This window comes from Syngnathus acus, chromosome 9, assembly GCF_901709675.1.
Source record: "Syngnathus acus chromosome 9, fSynAcu1.2, whole genome shotgun sequence".
NCBI lineage: Eukaryota > Metazoa > Chordata > Actinopteri > Syngnathiformes > Syngnathidae > Syngnathus > Syngnathus acus.
In genome coordinates this window covers 18,064,970-18,084,077 of record NC_051094.1, presented here as the reverse complement: position 1 = coordinate 18,084,077, position 19,108 = coordinate 18,064,970, and the positions used below count along the sequence as shown (strand labels likewise).

At 44.0% G+C, this 19,108-nt stretch overlaps 1 protein-coding gene across 5 annotated transcripts in view; it reads right to left on the bottom strand.

Moving 5' to 3' along the window:
* The window catches only part of gtf2h2 (general transcription factor IIH, polypeptide 2), a 92,159-nt gene that overhangs the window by 54,651 nt on the left and 18,400 nt on the right, over positions 1–19,108 (bottom strand). For all 5 annotated transcript variants that reach the window (XM_037259534.1, XM_037259529.1, XM_037259533.1 and 2 more), the window contains 6 exons: positions 15,506–15,542; positions 13,113–13,199; positions 12,984–13,034; positions 8,178–8,232; positions 2,392–2,497; positions 2,215–2,305 (listed from right to left, as the gene is read on the bottom strand). In XM_037259534.1, coding sequence (XP_037115429.1) covers positions 2,215–2,305; positions 2,392–2,497; positions 8,178–8,232; positions 12,984–13,034; positions 13,113–13,199; positions 15,506–15,542 — 427 coding nt within the window. The remainder of the gene's footprint in view (positions 1–2,214; positions 2,306–2,391; positions 2,498–8,177; positions 8,233–12,983; positions 13,035–13,112; positions 13,200–15,505; positions 15,543–19,108) is intronic.

Below are 19,108 nucleotides of genomic sequence, written 5' to 3'. Positions count from 1 at the left end.
GCAAAAAGTTTGGACACCCCTGCTCTACACCATCAGCCATTCCATGGCCGGAGAAGGTTATTGAGATGAATTATACTGTTCAAAGAAAAGTAGTAGCATTCGAAAAGATATTCTTCTAGAAATGGGTCGGAAGATTCTCTCGTGACGTGAAGCGTTTCGAATTATTACGGCTTCGATGTCGATCAGATTTTGAATGAGCGGCCAATCCATGATAAACCACTTTCTTTGTGTGGGAGGAGACAGGTAGAAACTCTGTGTCTCTTGTAGTAAACCTGCCAGCGAGCAGGTTATGTTCACAGAGTAAGTTACCGCAGTAACTGACCCAGAGTTTCAGTTACCTCTCTTTCTGGAACGGATAACTCGGAGTTTCCCTCATTTTAGGGTTAATTTACTCAGATTTTTCAAATAACCCGCTTTCTGAAATACCCCCTTGGTCTGGATCGTGTAGCATCTCTCTGTGTGAGAATGGTGCCTTGACATTTAATCATGGACAAGCTTTAATTAGGTGATGGCTGTTCAGATAATGATTGGGATTTGCAGTCGGGCCATCTTCAAAATTACATCACAGCAAAACAGAAAAATATGGACAAAAAACAAGGCAAGTCCATTTACCTGATCAAATGAGAAAGCCTGAGTGTTTTTTTCTGCAACTCAATACTCACACAGGTTGGTGAGGGCTTGTCTTCCAAAACACAAACACTTGCTATGAAATTCCTTCAAGCACACTTGGCTTTGCATATCATATTTACATGTTACATTTGGGAGAAAAGGCATTGTGTTTGTCAAGCATCTGATAAATGACGCCCAATAGACTGAATGGAGTCAGCTGCACGCCTCACTCCAACTGCCTTCACCTGCATCACCCAAAACATGTGAATGAACCTGCTTGGTGTTGTAGGCCAAGTAACCACGTGACGACACAAGAAATTCAACTATTGGCCAATTTGTTTTAAAAAATATTAACCGCAAAAATCAAGTGGAAACCAATGCAGCAATTTCTTTATCAAATACATCTGAAGGTTTTGCCAAGTTTGATTCCAACTTGCAAGCAAAGCGGAACATGCTAAAAGAAATTGTCTCGATTCTAATCAGTCAACTTCAATCTTTACCGAAGGATGTGGTTTCAATTTCAAATATAGTATAATTTCAAATAGTATAATGAGTGTCAAATCCAGGTGACACCTGACTGCATTTTAAGCAGGCAGGCAGGCAGGCGCGGGCGCTCACGCAACAACTAAATTTGTCTTCATAACAAGCAAGCAGGGCTGTGGACAGTATTCCTACGCGCATTCTCAGCAGCATGATGAAAATGAAATTCAATAACGTCACTGAGGCACATTTAAACGAACTCCACTTCATTGTATGGCTTTTTAGCCCGTGCAATGTTCCAAGCCAGTTGAAACAATGCAAGTGTGACAGTCTCTGAGTGCTTCGTCATTTTTTTGAAAAACTGTACCTATTTTTCTGCCTGACTTTTCAAAGTCTCCAAACTTGTGCTTGCGAAATTCAGTCCCTTTTGCAAAGTCCTTATCGATATTGGCATGAAGTGAGCTGAAGTGGCGCTGACCATTTGAAGCTTTTAAATGCGCCAATGACGTCCGACATATCAAGCAGAATGGCTTGCCATAGCGTTCAACAAAAAACAACTTTAACTCTGTTAAAAACGTCCTGTGTTCATCGTCATATATTCGTTTAGCTGTGCATTTTTTCCTTGCCATTTTGGCAAGCGTCTTGTCAGCTTTTCTGGACCAAATGGGCCCCCGTAGTCACAGTCGCCATTCATTAAAAAGCCAGCAAAACCAATCGCTCTGGTTGTCCCTCCTCCTTTGCGGGATTTCCCCTCACGCGCATGCGCGTTTGACCGGTTGGCGAGGTGGCGGCCGACAAACGCCGGCGGCGCTCAATGCTGTCAAGTTCTTTTTCAAACTTGATCGTAAGCAGGGCTGTGGACAGTATTCCTACGCGCATTCTCAGCAGCATGATGAAAATAAAATGGAACGTATTTTTTTTATTGTCGGACTCGGTGGACTCGGTCAAAATCAGCACCGAGTCCGAGTCCGGCAAAAATGACCGAGTCCGAGTCCCCGAGTCCGAGTCCACAGCCCTGATTTTAACCATTCAAGAGTGTTGCATCCTCGACAACATATGTTGTGAACCTTTAACACTGGCAAATTTGCAGTGTAGAAACGAGTAAATGATACAGTATGATATCACCTGAATCATCTCATAGATGTTGGCTGGGTCACATGTGGTGAGGCTGCTGAGGATGATCAAAATCTCTCGACTTGTGTGTCCAGGCATGTGTCTTCACATATTAAAACAAAAGAGCTAACTTGTAAATTACGTCACTAGAAAAGCTCAGTCAAACACACACACAGTCGGGCGACCTACTTCAGGGTTTGTAAGGCCAAGTTCAGGGAATTGTACAAGGACGGTTCTCCTACACACACAGTGTCCACTTCTTTCTTCAAAACAGCAATATGTTTCTTTGGGTTCCCTGTTTGTCAATCAAAGACATAAATTATGGCAAGCCATAATCCATCAAGATCTGTTTCGTCTTGAGACCTTGTCTTTTTATTTTTCTAAGTAATGGGACAGTTAACCCTAAGAATAAATGGAACATTTGCTTTAGCCTGGCATAATGTTTATTTCTTCTCAAATATTGGCACTGCTTTTTTATTTTCAGATACTACAGCAATAGGACAGAAGTTTGTTGAGTTACAAATGCTTTGGGTACTTGTGTTAATTCCTTTTGGGACATTGGGCCCCAATAGAAAGCAGAAGAGATGAAGCAATCTAACTGATTTTTAATCCAAGATTTCAAAAAGTAGACTGGCAAACTTGTCAAACTTTTCCAATGTGGAAATAATTGTTTTTATGTTGTTGATGCTGTTTTCCAAGTCTGTGTTTACTTATTTTGATCCTTCTGATTTTGTAATTCTGGTGATCCCAGTGTAATTCTGGTGATCCCAGTATATTGTTTCACCTTTCTGTTTTCTTTTTATTCCATTTGATCCGCTCTATATTTGACTTGTTTGATGAGAAAAACTGAGTATTGAGAAAAATTAGAAAACATCTAAATCAGGGGTGGCCAACCCGCGGCTCGCGAGCCGCATGCGGCTCTTTGCCGGGTTTCATGCGGCTCCTTTACGTTCATATCAACATTTGTGGGTTTATTTGTTTGTTTGTTTGTTTTTGTGCGTGTTCGCTTCGCTTGAGTTCAATATGGTATTTTCGTCAAACGCTGCGTGTTCGTTTCGCTTGAGTTCAATATGGTATTTTCGTCAAACGCGCATGCGCATGAGGTGAAATCCCGCAAAGGAGGAGGGGCAAACCCATTCGGGGGGGGGGGGGATGTGGCTCTTTGCGGTACACAGTAAAAAAATGTGGCTCTTAGTCTCTGACTGGTTGGCCACCCCTGATCTAAATCAAAGGATTAATTTATAATCTAAATTTAAAGCAAAATATGTTGACAGAATAAAGTTTATGAATGTGAGGGGTGGAAGTTATTTCATACTTATGATGACATGCCTGATGGTGCTTTTCCATCCTTTTTTGTTGCTTGGTGTTTATTGTGCATCGTGTGGGTCTGTCGTGGAGTTGTTTTTGCCCGTATTGTTTGTTGTCTCTGTACTTTTTTACACTTTCACACTATTGATTAAAAGGAGGGTCCAGATGTGCCCCATTTGCTGTTTGTGTCAACAATAAACAAATTTCACATCAACTCGAATGGGTTATTCATTGTACTTTTGCTAAATGTGTCTTAGTCCAACTACCGTAATTTTTGGACTATAAGTCGCACCGGAGTATAAGTCGCACCAGCCATAAAATGCCCAAAAAAGTGAAAAAAAACATATATAAGTCGCTCCGGAGTATAAGTCGCATTTTGGGGGGCAATTTATTCGACAAAATCCAACACCAAGAACAGTCATGAACGAGCAACAACAGGCTAAACGATAGCTATGCTAACGTGACATAAACACAAACTAAGAGCTGAGAACGGCCCTGACGTAAAATTCAGAGTTATTCAAAAAACTATTACATAAATAACACGTTAATAAAACCATCTGCGTCACTCCAATTCATTAAATCCATCAATCGTCCTTTGTCAACAATGCGTGCGCGCCGCTGACGGCTCTTGCACTTAAAAATATTCCACAGGCCCATATAACGATATATAAATTATATATCAAATAACTATTATATAAGCAATAATGTTATCAAACCATCTGTGCACTCTAAATCATTAAATCCATCGATCAAATTCCTCGTCCTTTGTCAACATCGCCGCGCGTGCGCCCTGACGTCAGCCTCGTCGTTATTCCACAGATCTACTATATATAGATAATATATATTGTAGCGTTAACAAAGTTCAAGGAAAGGCGTGGGTTTGGTAAACGGCTCTTTATTTAACAAAACAAACTTACAGGCGTGTGGCGGCGTGGACGTCCAGCCACGAAAGGGGACGAGAGCTCCATACGATAGGACCGGGCGTGCGTAGAAGCCATGACCGAGATCCATGCACCGTCCTCGGACAGCCACCCGGCTGAGCGCCGGCCCTCGACTTCCATCCACGGAGCTGAAAGGCAGCTCGGTAGAGTAGGACCGGGCGTGCGTAAAAGCATTGTCCGAGCACCATCCACCGTCCCTGGACAGCCACCCGGCCGAGCGCCGGCGCCCGACTTCAATCCACGAAAGTGAAAGAAAGCTGGACGAGTCGATCTTTGTCCTTTATGTAAACAACCGTCGCGCTGCTGACGCGCGACCGCGACGTCGCGTCGCGCTGCTGACGTCAGCAGCGCGACGTCGCGCGTCACTCGTCCAGCTTTCTTTCACTTTCGTGGATTGAAGTCGGGCGCCGGCGCTCGGCCGGGTGGCTGTCCAGGGACGGTGGATGGTGCTCGGACAATGCTTTTACGCACGCCCGGTCCTACTCTACCGAGCTGCCTTTCAGCTCCGTGGATGGAAGTCGAGGGCCGGCGCTCAGCCGGGTGGCTGTCCGAGGACGGTGCTTGGAGCTCGGTCATGGCTTCTACGCACGCCCGGTCCTATCGTATGGAGCTCTCGTCCCCTTTCGTGGCTGGACGTCCACGCCGCCACACGCCTGTAAGTTTGTTTTGTTAAATAAAGAGCCGTTTACCAAACCCACGTCTTTCCTTGAACTTTGTTAACGCTACAATATAGTTATATAGTAAATCTGTGGAATAACGACGAGGCTGGCGTCAGGGCGCACGCGCGGCGATGTTGACAAAGGACGAGGAATTTGATCGATGGATTTAATGATTTAGAGTGCACAGATGGTTTGATAACATTATTGCTTATATAATAGTTATTTGATATATAATTTATATATCGTTATATGGGCCTGTGGAATATTTTTAAGTGCAAAAGCCGTCAGCGGCGCGCACGCATTGTTGACAAAGGACGATTGATGGATTTAATGAATTGGAGTGACGCAGATGGTTTCGCGCTGCTGTCGTCACTTGAAATTCAAATTACAGTAATCCCTTGCTACATTGCGGTTCGTTTATCGCGGTTTCATTTTTTTTTTTTTGAAATTTTTTTTTTGAAATTTTTTGAAAAAAAAAAAACACATATAAGTCGCTCCTGAGTATAAGTCGCCCCCCCACCCAAACTATGAAAAAAACCGCGACTTATAGTCCGAAAATTACGGTACTTAAAAATCTAATGAATTATGTTACTTCAGGGCTGAGCTCTTCAAAGGCAAACTTGTTCTAACGACACATGAAATAAAATTCAGTATGATAGAAAATGTGCACCTGTCTTTGGTCTTCAGTATTTTCATGCTATGGAACATTTTCATAGAAAAGCACAGTTCTCCTCATCGAGTCGCTTGTTTCAGCGTGCCAGTCACTCACTACTTTGTTTTTGTTTTTTTGCAAGAGATGGGGGCATTCAAAAATGTTTTGTGCAATCCAGGGTCCATTGAGCTGTTTAAATAATATAAAATAATATAAAAAATAATAATATAAAAAAATATCCAAACAAAGTGGGCTTTCCAACATTCTAGGAAAACTGACATGTATCAAGAATGAGGATGAGGGTGAAATCATATGGTTATTTACTTTATTCCAATCAATGGTCGATCTGGTCACCTATGTTATGTAAAGTACATAAATCACTGGGCTTCCATCCCCTATTCTTCAAGTTGTCCCAGTATTCATGGTTGGGATGTCAAATGTTAACTAGTCACTGAGATTTTATATTGCCTGAAGGCTTAAATCATAAACAAACAAATGTATTATTGTTAAAAAAAAGAATCCAATATTTTCTCTCTTTCTCTACCGAATCATGTTTTCCCATTACAAATAATGGAAAAATAATTAATCCGTTCCAAGCAAAAATAACTAAAAAAAATGCCTTTTTAAGCATTTTTTCATTTGCGCATTTTTGTCCAATCGTGCAACTGCAGCGCACCGCCGAACGCGCAACCGTAGCGCGTCGCCGACCGCGCAACTGCACCGCACTGGTCGCATTATTGCGACAGAGCCGTTGCTGAAATTTTGAAAATATTTTTAAAGTCCTGATGTACTTTCCAAAATGTAAGTGGACCTCAGTGCGCAGGGAGCTTAATTTTGTCCGATCGCGCAACTGCAGCGCACCACCGAACGCGCAACGTAGTGCGCCGCCGACCGCGCAACTGCACCTCGCTGGTCGCATTATTGTGACAGAGCGGTCGCAAAAATTTAGAAAATATTTTGAAGGTCCTAATGGACTTTCCAAAATTTAAGTGGACCTCAGCCATCCTAAAACACAAAGACGCTCCTAAAGCAATGCGACAGTGAGCGCCCGGCGCGCTGCGGTTGCGCGGTCGGACCAAATTAAGCTCCGGGCGCTCACTGTCGCATTGCTTTAGGAGAGTCTTTGTGTTTTAGGATGGCTTTACTGCTCCCACTTGCTTCCTTTGGAGGCTTGATTAGAGTTGATGCAATCCTCAGCGTAACGAGAATGTAATAACGAACGGAGTCAGTTGGCATGCAGGTCCTCTCGGCTCATCTCGCGTGGTTCAACAACCGAATTTCGTCCGACATCCGAAGCAAAAAAATCTTGAATTTTTTGTTCGAATACCGATTTGTTCGAGAACCGGGACGTTCGAAAACCGAGGCTCCACTGTATAGCATAACCTGGAGGACACCTCACAATATAGTAAGTCATCAGTTACTTTTTTGCTAAGAGTGGGGTCTTTCACTGTTTAAAACTTCATGAATGAGGAAATGTAAAATTAAATCAACTTTTGTTTTACATTTGAAATTCATAATGAAAAATAATTTTTATTTTACCGTATTTTCTGGACTATAAGTCGCAGGTTTTTTTCATAGTTTAGCCGGGGGTGCGACTTATACTCGGGATCAACTTGTATGCGAAATTATTAACACATTATTATTATTTGATCATTAACACATTACTAACTTAGTAGTAGACCACTTCACGTAATCTTCACACGGAACGGCATGAGGGCGCTCTAGGCCTGTGGAATAATTGGAACTGCATTTGATGAGGAATTTGAATCCATCCAATGACTTCTGGAGTCAGCAGAGTTATTTATAAGTGACAGAGAGGACGAAGATTTCAATGGATTTAATGATTTGGAGTGACACGCTCTAGGCCTGTGGAATAATTGGAACTGCAATTGATGAGGAGTCTGAATCCATCCACTGACTTCTGGAGTCAGCGGAGTTGTTTATAAGTGACAGAGAGGACAAAGATTTCGTTGGATTTAATGACTTGGAGTGACACGGATGGTTCGATAAACTTGTTATTTATATTATAGTTATTTGATATATATATAGTTTATATTATATCCTGGTTCGGCCCCCCGATCAAAATTTAGAACCCAATTCGGCCTGCAAGTCAAAAAGTTTGCCCACCCCTGGTTTCGCCTGTTGTTGCCTATTCATGTCTGTTCTTGGTGTTGTATTTTGTCAAATAAAGTTCCCCCAAACATGCGACTTGTACTCCAGTGCAACTTAAATATTTTTTTCTTCTTTATTATGCATTTTATGGCTGGTGCGACTTGTACTCCGGAGTGACTTATAGTCCTGAAAATAGGGTTTTGTGTTGTTTTATGTTGTTTTTATTTTCAACCCTTAAATGAACATATTACACCTTATTACAATTCTTTGCACACAAGCTTGTCGTTGTCATGCTGGCCTTACCTGATAGGTCAGTGAGCTTTTCAGCTCTTTTATTCTTTGTAAATATAATCCCCACCTGCAAATAATAAAACACAAATATTGGTCAGTTGGCTTCATACGGGTACTGGGACTAGAAGCGTTGTACTTTGTTGTAAAAAATTACACCATGTCAAAACTTTTCATATATTAAAAATAAGAATAAAATTAGAAAAAGCGCTCTCCAAAGTGGACAGTGCCATTTTTTGAGTGGCCGCCGAAGAACTGGTCACTCTACGTCAGGACAGCCGATCGGTAGCGGAGTACGCCCTGAAGTTCCAGACGTTGGCTGGCAGCAGCGAGTGGAACACCCCGGCGCTGGTGAGCACCTTCTTCCACGGGCTTGCCGACTATATTAAGGACAAAATGGTGACCTATGATCGTCCGCAGACCTTGGAGGATGCGATGGACCTGGCGGCCTGAGTGAATCGACAGATCCGAAACCGGTGGCGCGATCGTGAATGGAGATCACAGCGGGACTCGCGCAGCCGCCCTCTCCCATCTGTCCAAGATTCGCCGACTGAACAGGGAGCTGCGGCAAGCTCTCCTTCCTGCCGAGGAGTGCGTTCGACGCCTCACACAAGGCCTGTGCCTGTATTGCAGAGGGGAAGGACATTGGGCTGAAAAGTGTTCGTTAAAGGGCCAGAGCCCCCACGGCGTCAGGTGAATTTGCGTGAGCTCGACCAGCACCAGCTCCCCCATTCCCAGTGCATTCACGCTGCAGGCTTGTGCCCATCTTGCGGCGGGCGACCGGAACGTGGCAGCCCTGGTGGACTCCGGGGCGGACGGCAACCTCATGGACGTCGGTCTGGCCCGTCAGTGGCGTATCAAGTTCCTGCCTCTAAGTACCTCCATTCCGGCCCGTCCCCTTGATGGTCGGCTGATCGGCGAAGTGACCTCCATCACTGAACCGGTTACTCCTTTCTGGTAATCACAGTGAAGTCTTCTTGAAAATTCACTTTTTGTGAAGGCAGAGAAATGCGAGTTCCACACCACGTCGGTCAAGTTCCTTGGGTACGTGGTACGGGAGGGGTCCATTGAAATGGATCCCGGATAGGTGAGGATGGTCACGTCATGGCCTGTCCCCGAGACGCGCAAGCGGCTGCAACAAGTTTTGGGCTTTGCAAACGTTTAGCGCTGCTTCATTCGCGGTTACAGTACGGTGGCTGCTCCTCTCACCGCCCTTACCAGCCCCGCCCCACCGTACAAGTGGACACTTGTACAGCCAGGCAGCAAGCAGCCAGGACAATCGACTCCACCCGTGCGCCTTCTTCTCTCGCCACCTGTTGTATGCTGAACGAAATTACGACATCGGCAATCGAGAACTCCTCACAGTTAAGCTGGCCCTGGAGGAACGGAGACATTGGCCGGAAGGCGCCACCACCCCGTTCATCGTCTGGACGGACCACCAAAACATGGAGTATCTGAAAACAGCTAAAAGACTGAACGCAAGGCAAACTCGGTGGTCTCTCTTTTTCGATCGGTTTAATTTCTTGCTCTCTTACAGACTGGCTTCCTGCAACGAGAAAGCGGACGCTCTATCGTGCGTATTTCCTGGAGGGGAGGAGGAGCGGGGGCCGGCTCCCACGATCCTCCCGGGCTCAGTTCAGGTCGCTACCCTCTCATGGGACATTGAGCGCCAGCTGAAGAGAGCCTCACGTGACCAACCCGGCGCCAGCAACTGCCCCGAGGGTCTCCTGTTCGTCCTTGAAAACCTTTGGGCATCCGTCCTCCAGTGGGCGCACGACTCCCATCTCGCCTGTCATCCCGGGCTGCCCGCACGAAGTACGTGGTGGCTCAACGTTTTTGGTGGCCCACCTGGAAGAAGGACACCCGCGATTATGTCCAGGCCTGCCCCGTCTGCAACCGCTTTAAATCATCCAACCATCCGCCGGCTGGGCTGCTTCAACCCTTGCCAGTTCCCCGACGTCGCTGGTCCCGTTTGTCTGTTGACTTTGTCACGGGCCTCAGAAGGGAACACAGTAGTCCTCACAGTCGTGGACCGTTTTAGCAAGATGGCACATTGTATTCCCTTGCCTAAGCTCCCCTTCGCGAAGTAAACTGCGTCACTTTTGCTGCGGGAGGTGTTTCGACACCACGGTCTCCTACAGGACGTTGTGTCGAACCGCGGTCCGCAATTCGCCTCCGCCTTCTGGGCGGAGTTCTGTCGACTCCTCGGCGCCACGGCCAGCCTTTCCTCTGGCTTTCACCCGCAGTCTAACGGGCAAGCAGAGCGCCTGAATCAGGAGCTGCGCAAGTCCCTCTGGTGCATGGCTTCCGGAGATCAGCGCGGGTGGGCCAAACAGCTTCCCTGGGTGGAGTATGCAAACAGCGCACTCTCCAGCTCGGCCATGGGTCTTTCGCCCTTCCACTGCGTCTTCAGGTACCAACCGCCCTCGTTCGCCCACCAGGAGCGAAGTGCTGTCATCGGGCCTGGGCGAGAGCCCGGGTCTCTCTCCTACGCACAGATTCCAGCTACGCTCACCAGGTGAACAAGCGCCGAACGCCGGCCCCGGTGTACCGTGGGGGGCAGCGAGTGTGGCTCTCGACGCGGGATCTGCAGCTACGATCAGAATCCCACAAACTGGCGCCCCGCTTCGTAGGACCGTGCCCAGTACGCAAGGTAATTAGCCTGTTCGCCGTCCGTCTGCACCTTCCAGGCTCCATAAAGGTTCATCCCACCTTCCACGTGTCACGTGTCTATGAGAGCGTGTTGGCCCCGGCGCCCGCTCCACCGCCGCCCCGGCTCGTCGATGGAGAGCCAGCATACACCGTCTGTTCCCTGTTCCAGTCATGACGGCGCGGACGCGGCATCCAGTACCTCGTGGACTGGGAGAGTTATGATGATGCGCGCCACTCCTGGGTGCAGAGCCGGTGGATCCTCGATCCGACTCTCATCGCGGAGTTTCACCGCCAACATCCGGACCAGCCTGCTCTGCAGCGAGGACGTCCAAGAGGGTCCGGGAGGTCCACTATGGCCGGTCGTGTACGGCACCCTCCGCCGGCATCATACACTCCTGCACCTTCTGCACCAGCTTCCGACATCGAGGAATCAGACACTTCGGCGGGGTCGGACGCTTTGACAGAGTATTGAGATTCGGTGTTAGGGGCATTAGGGGGGGGGGGGGGGGGGTTGTTCTGTCACTTGGCCACGTCCCCAATCAGTTGAATCACCCACACCTGTTACCTGTTAGCCCCTCTATTTAAACCCTGTCATCCAGTCACTCCCTGTCAGTCTCGTGATGCCACTAGTTCGCTCACCGGTCGTCGTACATCTGACTCTCCTTGCCTATTTGGCACGTTCCTTGTTCCGTCTGCCTCGATCGCCCGCTTGCATGGTCGATCATCTTACTTGTGTTCCAGCCCACAGCCAGCCCATCCCGCGGAGTAGCGCAGCTGAACGCTACTCTGCCTGGTCCGTCCTCCAGCCACTCTCCCATGACGACATCCCTCCCGTCCGATCGCCGCTCCAGCACGCCACTGCTCCCTTCCTTCCCCGCAATAAAGTCTATGTCGCTCTGCATTTGGCTGTACTGCCCATTCCTTCACAGAATTTTGAATTGCGGTATCGAGTCAGCTTTTATTTCAGTGTTTTTGAAAAATGCACCTGGCCTAATTAGTTAGCTGATGTGCTTGACCTTTTTTCTTTTTAATTTCATTCATCAAGCACACTTCACCAATAAAAATGTGGCATTCAAATCTTCTCTTCTTTGTATATTAGTCAAGCGCTACAATTTTGTAATGTCCTAGAATTCAAAATCTTTATTTGGGGACCTTTATCAAACATGAGATTGAAATGCGAATAATTTGGTTAATTAATTGAAATCCTGTAACAAATTAGATATCTGTAATTGTCTGACAGCACTAAAGACAATATATTTCAACAGATGGTAAAAGTTTAATTTCTTTATGGGCAATAATATTGATATCACAAAATCCAACACCCATATCGCATATGTTTCCAATATTGTGCAGCCCGAGAAGAAGTCATTAAAAACTGAGGTGACACACCTAAATAATACTTCGGTGATTCACAGGATTGCTAAAACAAAAACAGCAATTTGAACATAATTGTCCGTTTTTGGCGTCAATACCAGTACCTAGTATTATGAATTTATGAATGAATGAACGAAAAAACAGACAAACAAACAAACGAATGACTGAAACTGTGCATATGAATATTGGATTTGGGAGAATCTACTGGTACCTTGTTTTCCATGTAAGCATAAAAATAAAGTCAAACCCTGGAATAATCTTTTTAGTCACATATCACTACTATTATTCCAAACACTACTGTACATATGAGCATAGGAGGAAGGCAACTTTAGTTGCAGGACAAGCCCCACTGCAATATGATTGGCCGTTACATCTGCCCTGCAGCAATATGAATGGCTGCTGCATCCAGGTGGGATGCCCAACTGCATCCTGGCTTGAAGAGCAGTGCCTCACTGACTATCATTTCTAAATGATTAACCATTACATTGTCATGCAGAGGATGTATGTCTGGCATCCTAAGTGCAATTTATCCCAAACGGAGCATCTGTGCAACGAATCCTTTTAACACGATGGCGCAAAAACCAAAAGTACAAGGAGAAAAGTTAGAAAGACATTTGCCCAACAGCCATATGCAAAACACATACAGAACAAATTACCATAAGCATTTGTGCACATTGAAGAAAAAAAAAAGCTGCATCTCCTCACAGTACCATCTTGCAAGCAACAGTTGCCATAGTTGTGCAGTGACTGACTTATGGAATTGACTATAATAGAGCTGTCATTATTATCACTCACCTGGCTTATGGGATTCTGGTCAAAATATTCTTCAATAAAAGCTTCCATCAGCTGAAGCAAGAGGAATGACATTCATTTAACCGAGTCATTTGAGTCACTGCAGAAATGTGTGAACTCATAACCACTAACCTTTAGAGTTGCAGTGAGGCGGTTTGGTTTTAAGTCTTGATCCTCCATACTTCTAGAGCAGTCAATTACTACAAAAAGATGTCGCATCTACGAGACAAGACACACATTATAATTATAAATTTAAACGAGACAACACAAAACAATCACCACTGATGACACAGTGAGGAATTACTTGCTTAATAATAACAACCTGTAAAACACTTGAAAAGTATATAATACCCCTTAAAATGCCTGTTTTGTGCGACTGTCTGGCTCATTGAGCTAGCAGATATGATTGTATCATAAAATGTTTGACATTATTCAAATCTCTAGGAATGTTTTTAAAAGTGCATCACATGACCGGGCTTGTAGCCACAAGGTGGTGCAAGTCACCCACAAACCCTTTAGCGGTCCAGCATACTGGATGCGAGACAACAGCTTTGTAGTCTTTGGTGGGGAATTTCCGCCACCTTGTGGCTATCTTCCCAGTCATGTGATACACCATTAAAAACTATTGTTCGGCTCACAGTTCTGAGGTGCCGGGTTTGATTCCACCTCCAGCCTTCCTGTGTGGAGTTTGCATGCTCTCCCTGTGGGTTTCCTCCCAAATTCCAAAGACACGCATAGTGCACGTAGGCCAATCGACTTCTCCAACTTGTGCGTCGGTGTGACTGTGTATGGTTGGTTGTTTATGGCGACCAGTTCTGGGTGTATGCCGCCTACCACCCTGAGACATGCCTGCGACCGAGAAAATCAATGGATTTTGATGGTCTTCACATTCTTGAAAACATATGAAACTTGGTGCACGCATTCCACCTGGTAAATTCATCATTACGTTATGGGTTTATTGCAAAAACTTGATTACTGTATTTTCCAGATTATAAATTGCAGTTTTTTTCATAGATTGGCTGGGGGTGTGACTTATACTCAGGAGCGACTTATATGTGAAATTCTGAACACATTATTATATCATTTCACGTTATTTTCACACTAAACTGCAAGAGGTCGCTCTAAGCCTGTGGAATAATTGGAATTGCAACTGACGTTGAATCTGACGTAAGGCACGTAGAAGAGGAAGCGCTGTATTTTCTACCTCCGGAGTTAGTGGAGTTTAAAAATGACACAGAGGATGAAGATTTTATTGGACTTAGTGGCATGGAGTGACACAGATGGTTTGGTAAACTTGTTAGCATGTTATTTATGCTATAGTTATCTGAATAACACTTAATACGTTACGTCAAACAACGAACTGAGAACGTGCCTATGTGTCATGTAACATTAGCATACTCTACAATTATTCAGCCTGTTGTTGCCTCTATTCTATTTTTATTTTAAATTGACTTTCAAGATGACATGTCTGTTCTTGGGGTTGGATTTTATCAAATAAATTTCCCCCAACAATGCGACTTATACGTCAGTATGACTTATAAACAGTAATCCCTCGCTACATCGCGGTTCGATTATCGCGGCTTCAATACATCGCAGATTTCTTTCCCCAAAAAATTCACAAATTCAAAATAAACCTTCTAAATTGAGGAATTATGGCACGAAAGTTGCCAACACGCCAGCAGAAGGCAGGGAGTGTCCACACAATTGCAGTACATACACTTGTACCTTTTTATAAAAAAAGTTGTTATAATAATAAGTTCTAAAAACATATTTACAGTATTGTACCTTGTTATAAAAAATCGTCATAATAATAAAAGAGTTCTAAAAGCATATTTCCAGTATGTACACTTGTACCTTGTTATAAAAAAGTTGTTATAATAACAAGAGTTCTAAAAACATTATAGTATGTATACTTTAGGTACATATACGTACATATGTCTCACACAACAATGTATGTATGTTTAAAAAAATAGGGTGACACTACTTCGCGGATTTTCACATATCGCGGGTGGTCTTGGAACCAATTATCCGCGATAAATGAGGGATTACTGTATGTCTTTTTCTTCTCTATTATTCATTTTATGGCTGGTGCGACTTGTACTCTAGAGCGACTTATAGTCCGGAAAATACGGTAGTTGCACCCTCTACAAATATTGAACAAAATTGTTGAATGGTTCAACAAACATTTGGAGACATACGGGAATGTAACAAACCACGACCTACAAAAAGTCTCTGCAGCTCTACTTTAAGCGCAAGTAGAAATGACCCATTTTCCTTTTAGATTTTTCCCTTTTCAGACTTGATAAGAGGGTAACAACACCAATTATGTGAAAATATCAGTTTTGTTTCAGAACAAATGCCAACATAACAACTAATTTTAAAAAAGTGAAGATTCAAATTTGTGAACAACTGTGAAGAAATTCCACAATCTGACATGATATGATCTAAAAGTATAAATGAAGAATATTTATTTTAAAGATTCTCATGAACTATAAAAATAGGGCACATGAAAAAGTTGCACTCACCATTCCGAGTCTTATTTGGCCACAGCTTTTTATTATCCTGTGAAGAAAGAAATTACACACAATTTAAATATGTAAATCATCCATCCTTTGATTTTCTTACACTTATTCAGGATCGGGTCGCAGGGGCAGTAGCTTGAAAGGGGAAGCACAGACTGCCAGTCCTCACAGTCATTCCATTCAGTTATTCAGAGGGGATTCCAGCAGGAAGTACCGTAATTTTCGGACTATAAGTCGCGGTTTTTTTCAGAGTTTGTGAAAAGTGAAACCGCGATAAACGAACCACGATGTAGCAAGGGATTACTGTAATTTGAATTTCAAGTGACGTCGGCAGCGTGACGTCGGCAGCGTGACGTCGGCAGCGTGACGTCGGCAGCGCGACGCGGCGGTTGTTTACATAAAGGACAAAGATTGATCACGGGATGACAAAGATGACGAAGGACCCCACGTACTACCGGCATCATTAGCAGCTTTGTTTCTAAGTGACACGGCGGACGAAGAGTTTGAAGGATTTAAGGATTTGGAGTGACACAGAAGGTTTGAAAAACTATTATGGCTTATACGCACGCCCGGTCCTATTCTATGGAGCTCTCTTTCACCTCCGTGGATGGAAGTCTGGGGCCGGCGCTCGGCCGGGTGGCTGTCCGAGGACGGTGGATAGGGCTCGGTCATGGCTTTTACGCACGCCCGGTCCTATTCTATGGAGCTCTCTTCCACTTCCGTGGCTGGAAGTCCACGCCGCCACACGCCTGGAAGTTTGTTTTGTTAAATAAAGAGCCGTTTACCAAACCCACGTCTTTCCTTGAACTTTGTTCTACCATATAGTTAGTTATATAGTAGATCTGTGGAATAACGACGAGGCTGACGTCAGGGCGCACGCGCGGCGTTGTTGACAAAGGACGAGGAATTTGATCGATGGATTTAATGATTTAGAGTGCACAGATGGTTTGATAATACTATTGCTTATATAATAGTTATTTGATATCTAATTTATATATCGTTATATGGGCCTGTGGAATATTTTGAAGTGCAAGCGCCGTCAGCTGCACGCACCCATTGTTGACAAAGGACGATCGCTGGATTTAATGATTTGGAGTGACACAGATGGTTTGATAACATTATTGCTTATATAATAGTTATTTGATATATAATTTATATATCGTTATATGGGCCTGTGGAATATTTTGAAGTGCAAGCGCCGTCAGCGGCGCGCACGCATTGTTCAAAGGACGATCGATGGATTAATGAATTGGAGTGACACAGATGGTTTTATTAACGTGTTATTTATGTAATAGTTTTTTGAATAACTCTGAATATTACGTCAGGGCCGTTCTCAGCTCTTCGTTTGTGTTTATGTCACATTAGCATACCTATCGTTTAGCCTGTTGTTGCTCGTTCATGACTGTTCTTGGTGTTGGATTTTGTCGAATAAATTGCCCCCCCAAAATGCGACTTATACTCCGGAGCGACTTATATATGTTTTTTTTCCACTTTTTTGGGCATTTTATGGCTGAAGCGACTTGTACTCCGTAGCGACTTATAGTCCGAAAATTACGGTATTTGTTTCTGGCGTAATTAGTGTGAAGGCCTTCACACTTATAATATTCTACACCATTCACTTTATTATTAGTGTGAAGGCGAAGGCCTTCACACATGTTATTCTACACCATTCACTTTATTATTGTGTGAAGGCGATGGCCTTCACACATATAATATTCTACTTTATTAGTGTGAAGGTAAAGACCTTCACACTATTGGCGAAGGCCTTCACACATTATTCTACTTTGTTGTGTGAAGGCCAGACATGAACGAGCAACATCAGGCTAAACGATAGGTATGCTAACGTGACATAAACACAAACGAAGAGCTGAGAACGGGCATGACGTAACATTCAGAGTTATTCAAATAACTATTACATAAATAACACGTTTATAAAACCATATGTGTCACTCGAATTCATTAAATCCATCGATCGTCCTTTATATCAACAATGGGTGCGCACCGCTGACGGCGCTTGCATTTCAAAATATTCCATAGGCCCAAATAACGATATATACAGTGCCTTGCGAAAGTAAGGCGATGGCCTTCACACATATGTTATTCTACACCATTCTCTATTATTTTGTGAAGGCGATGGCCTTCACACATGTTATTATACACCATTCACTTTATTATTATTATTGTGTGAAGGCGAAGGCCTTCACACACATGTTATTCTACACCATTCACTTTATTATTATTAATGTGAAGGTGAAGACCTTCACACTATTGTTATTCCTGTCCTTTATTAGTGTGAAGGTGAAGACCTTCACACTATTGTTATCCCTGTCCTTTATTAGTGTGAAGGTGAAGACCTTCACAGTATTGTTATTCCTGTCCTTTATTATTAGTGTGAAGGTGAAGACCTTCATACGATTGTTATTCCTGTCCTTTATTAGTGTGAAGGTGAAGACCTTCACACTATTGTTATTCCTGTCCTTTATTATTGTGTGAAGGCGAAGACCTTCACACTATTGTTATTCCTGTCCTTTATTATTGTGTGAAGGCGAAGACCTTCACACTATTGTTATTCCTGTCCTTAACTAACTAAGTTTTCGAACGTCCCGGTTCTCGAACAAATCGGTATTTGAACAAAAAATTTGAGATTTTTTTGCTTCGGATGTCAGACGAAATTCAGTTGTCGAACCTCGCGAGATGAGCCGAGAGGACCGGCATGCCAACTGACTCCGTTCGTTATTACATTCTCGTTACTCTGAGGATTGCATCAACTCTAATCATGCCTCCAAAGGAAGCAGGTGGGAGCAGTAAAGCCATCCTAAAACACAAAGACGCTCCGAAGCGCGGTTGCGCGATCGGACCAAATTAAGCTCCCTGCGCACTGAGGTCCATTTAAATTTTGGAAAGTACATTAGGACTTTAAAAATATTTTCTAAATTTTTGCGACCGCTCTGTCACAATAATGCGACCAGCGCGGTGCAGTTGCGCGGTCGGCGGCGCGCAACGGTTGCGCGTTCGGCGGTGCGCTGCAGTTGCGCGATCGGACAAAATTAAACTCCCTGCGCACTGATGTCCACTTAAATTTTGGAAAGTACAGCAGGACTTTAAAAATATTTTCTAAATTTCAGCGACGGCTCTGTCACAATAATGCGACCAGCGCGGTGGAGTTGCGCAGTCGGCGACGCGCTACGGTTGCGCGTTCGGCGGTGCGCTGCAGTTGCGCGATTAGACAAAAATGCGCAAATGAAAAAATGCTTAAAAAAAGGCGGGGTTTTTTTTTTTTGCTTGGAACGGATTTTTTTTTTTTCCATTATTTGTAATAGGAAAATATGATTCGGAATTCAAACGATTCACTTCTCGAACTACCTTCTGGAACGGATTGTGTTCGAAAACCGAGGCTCCACTGTATTCATGACACCGTTGCATACATTTTTTTCATAAAAAAAAAAAGTACATTTTCACAAAATTCACAAATTTCCGGCAAATTTTTCCCCATTCATTCTTAATGGCAGATTCAACGTTACATGTTTGCGTTGTTACAGTTTGAAATTCACATAATTCAACATTCCAAAACTTGCCAAATTAAAATATTTCACGTTTTCATGTTTA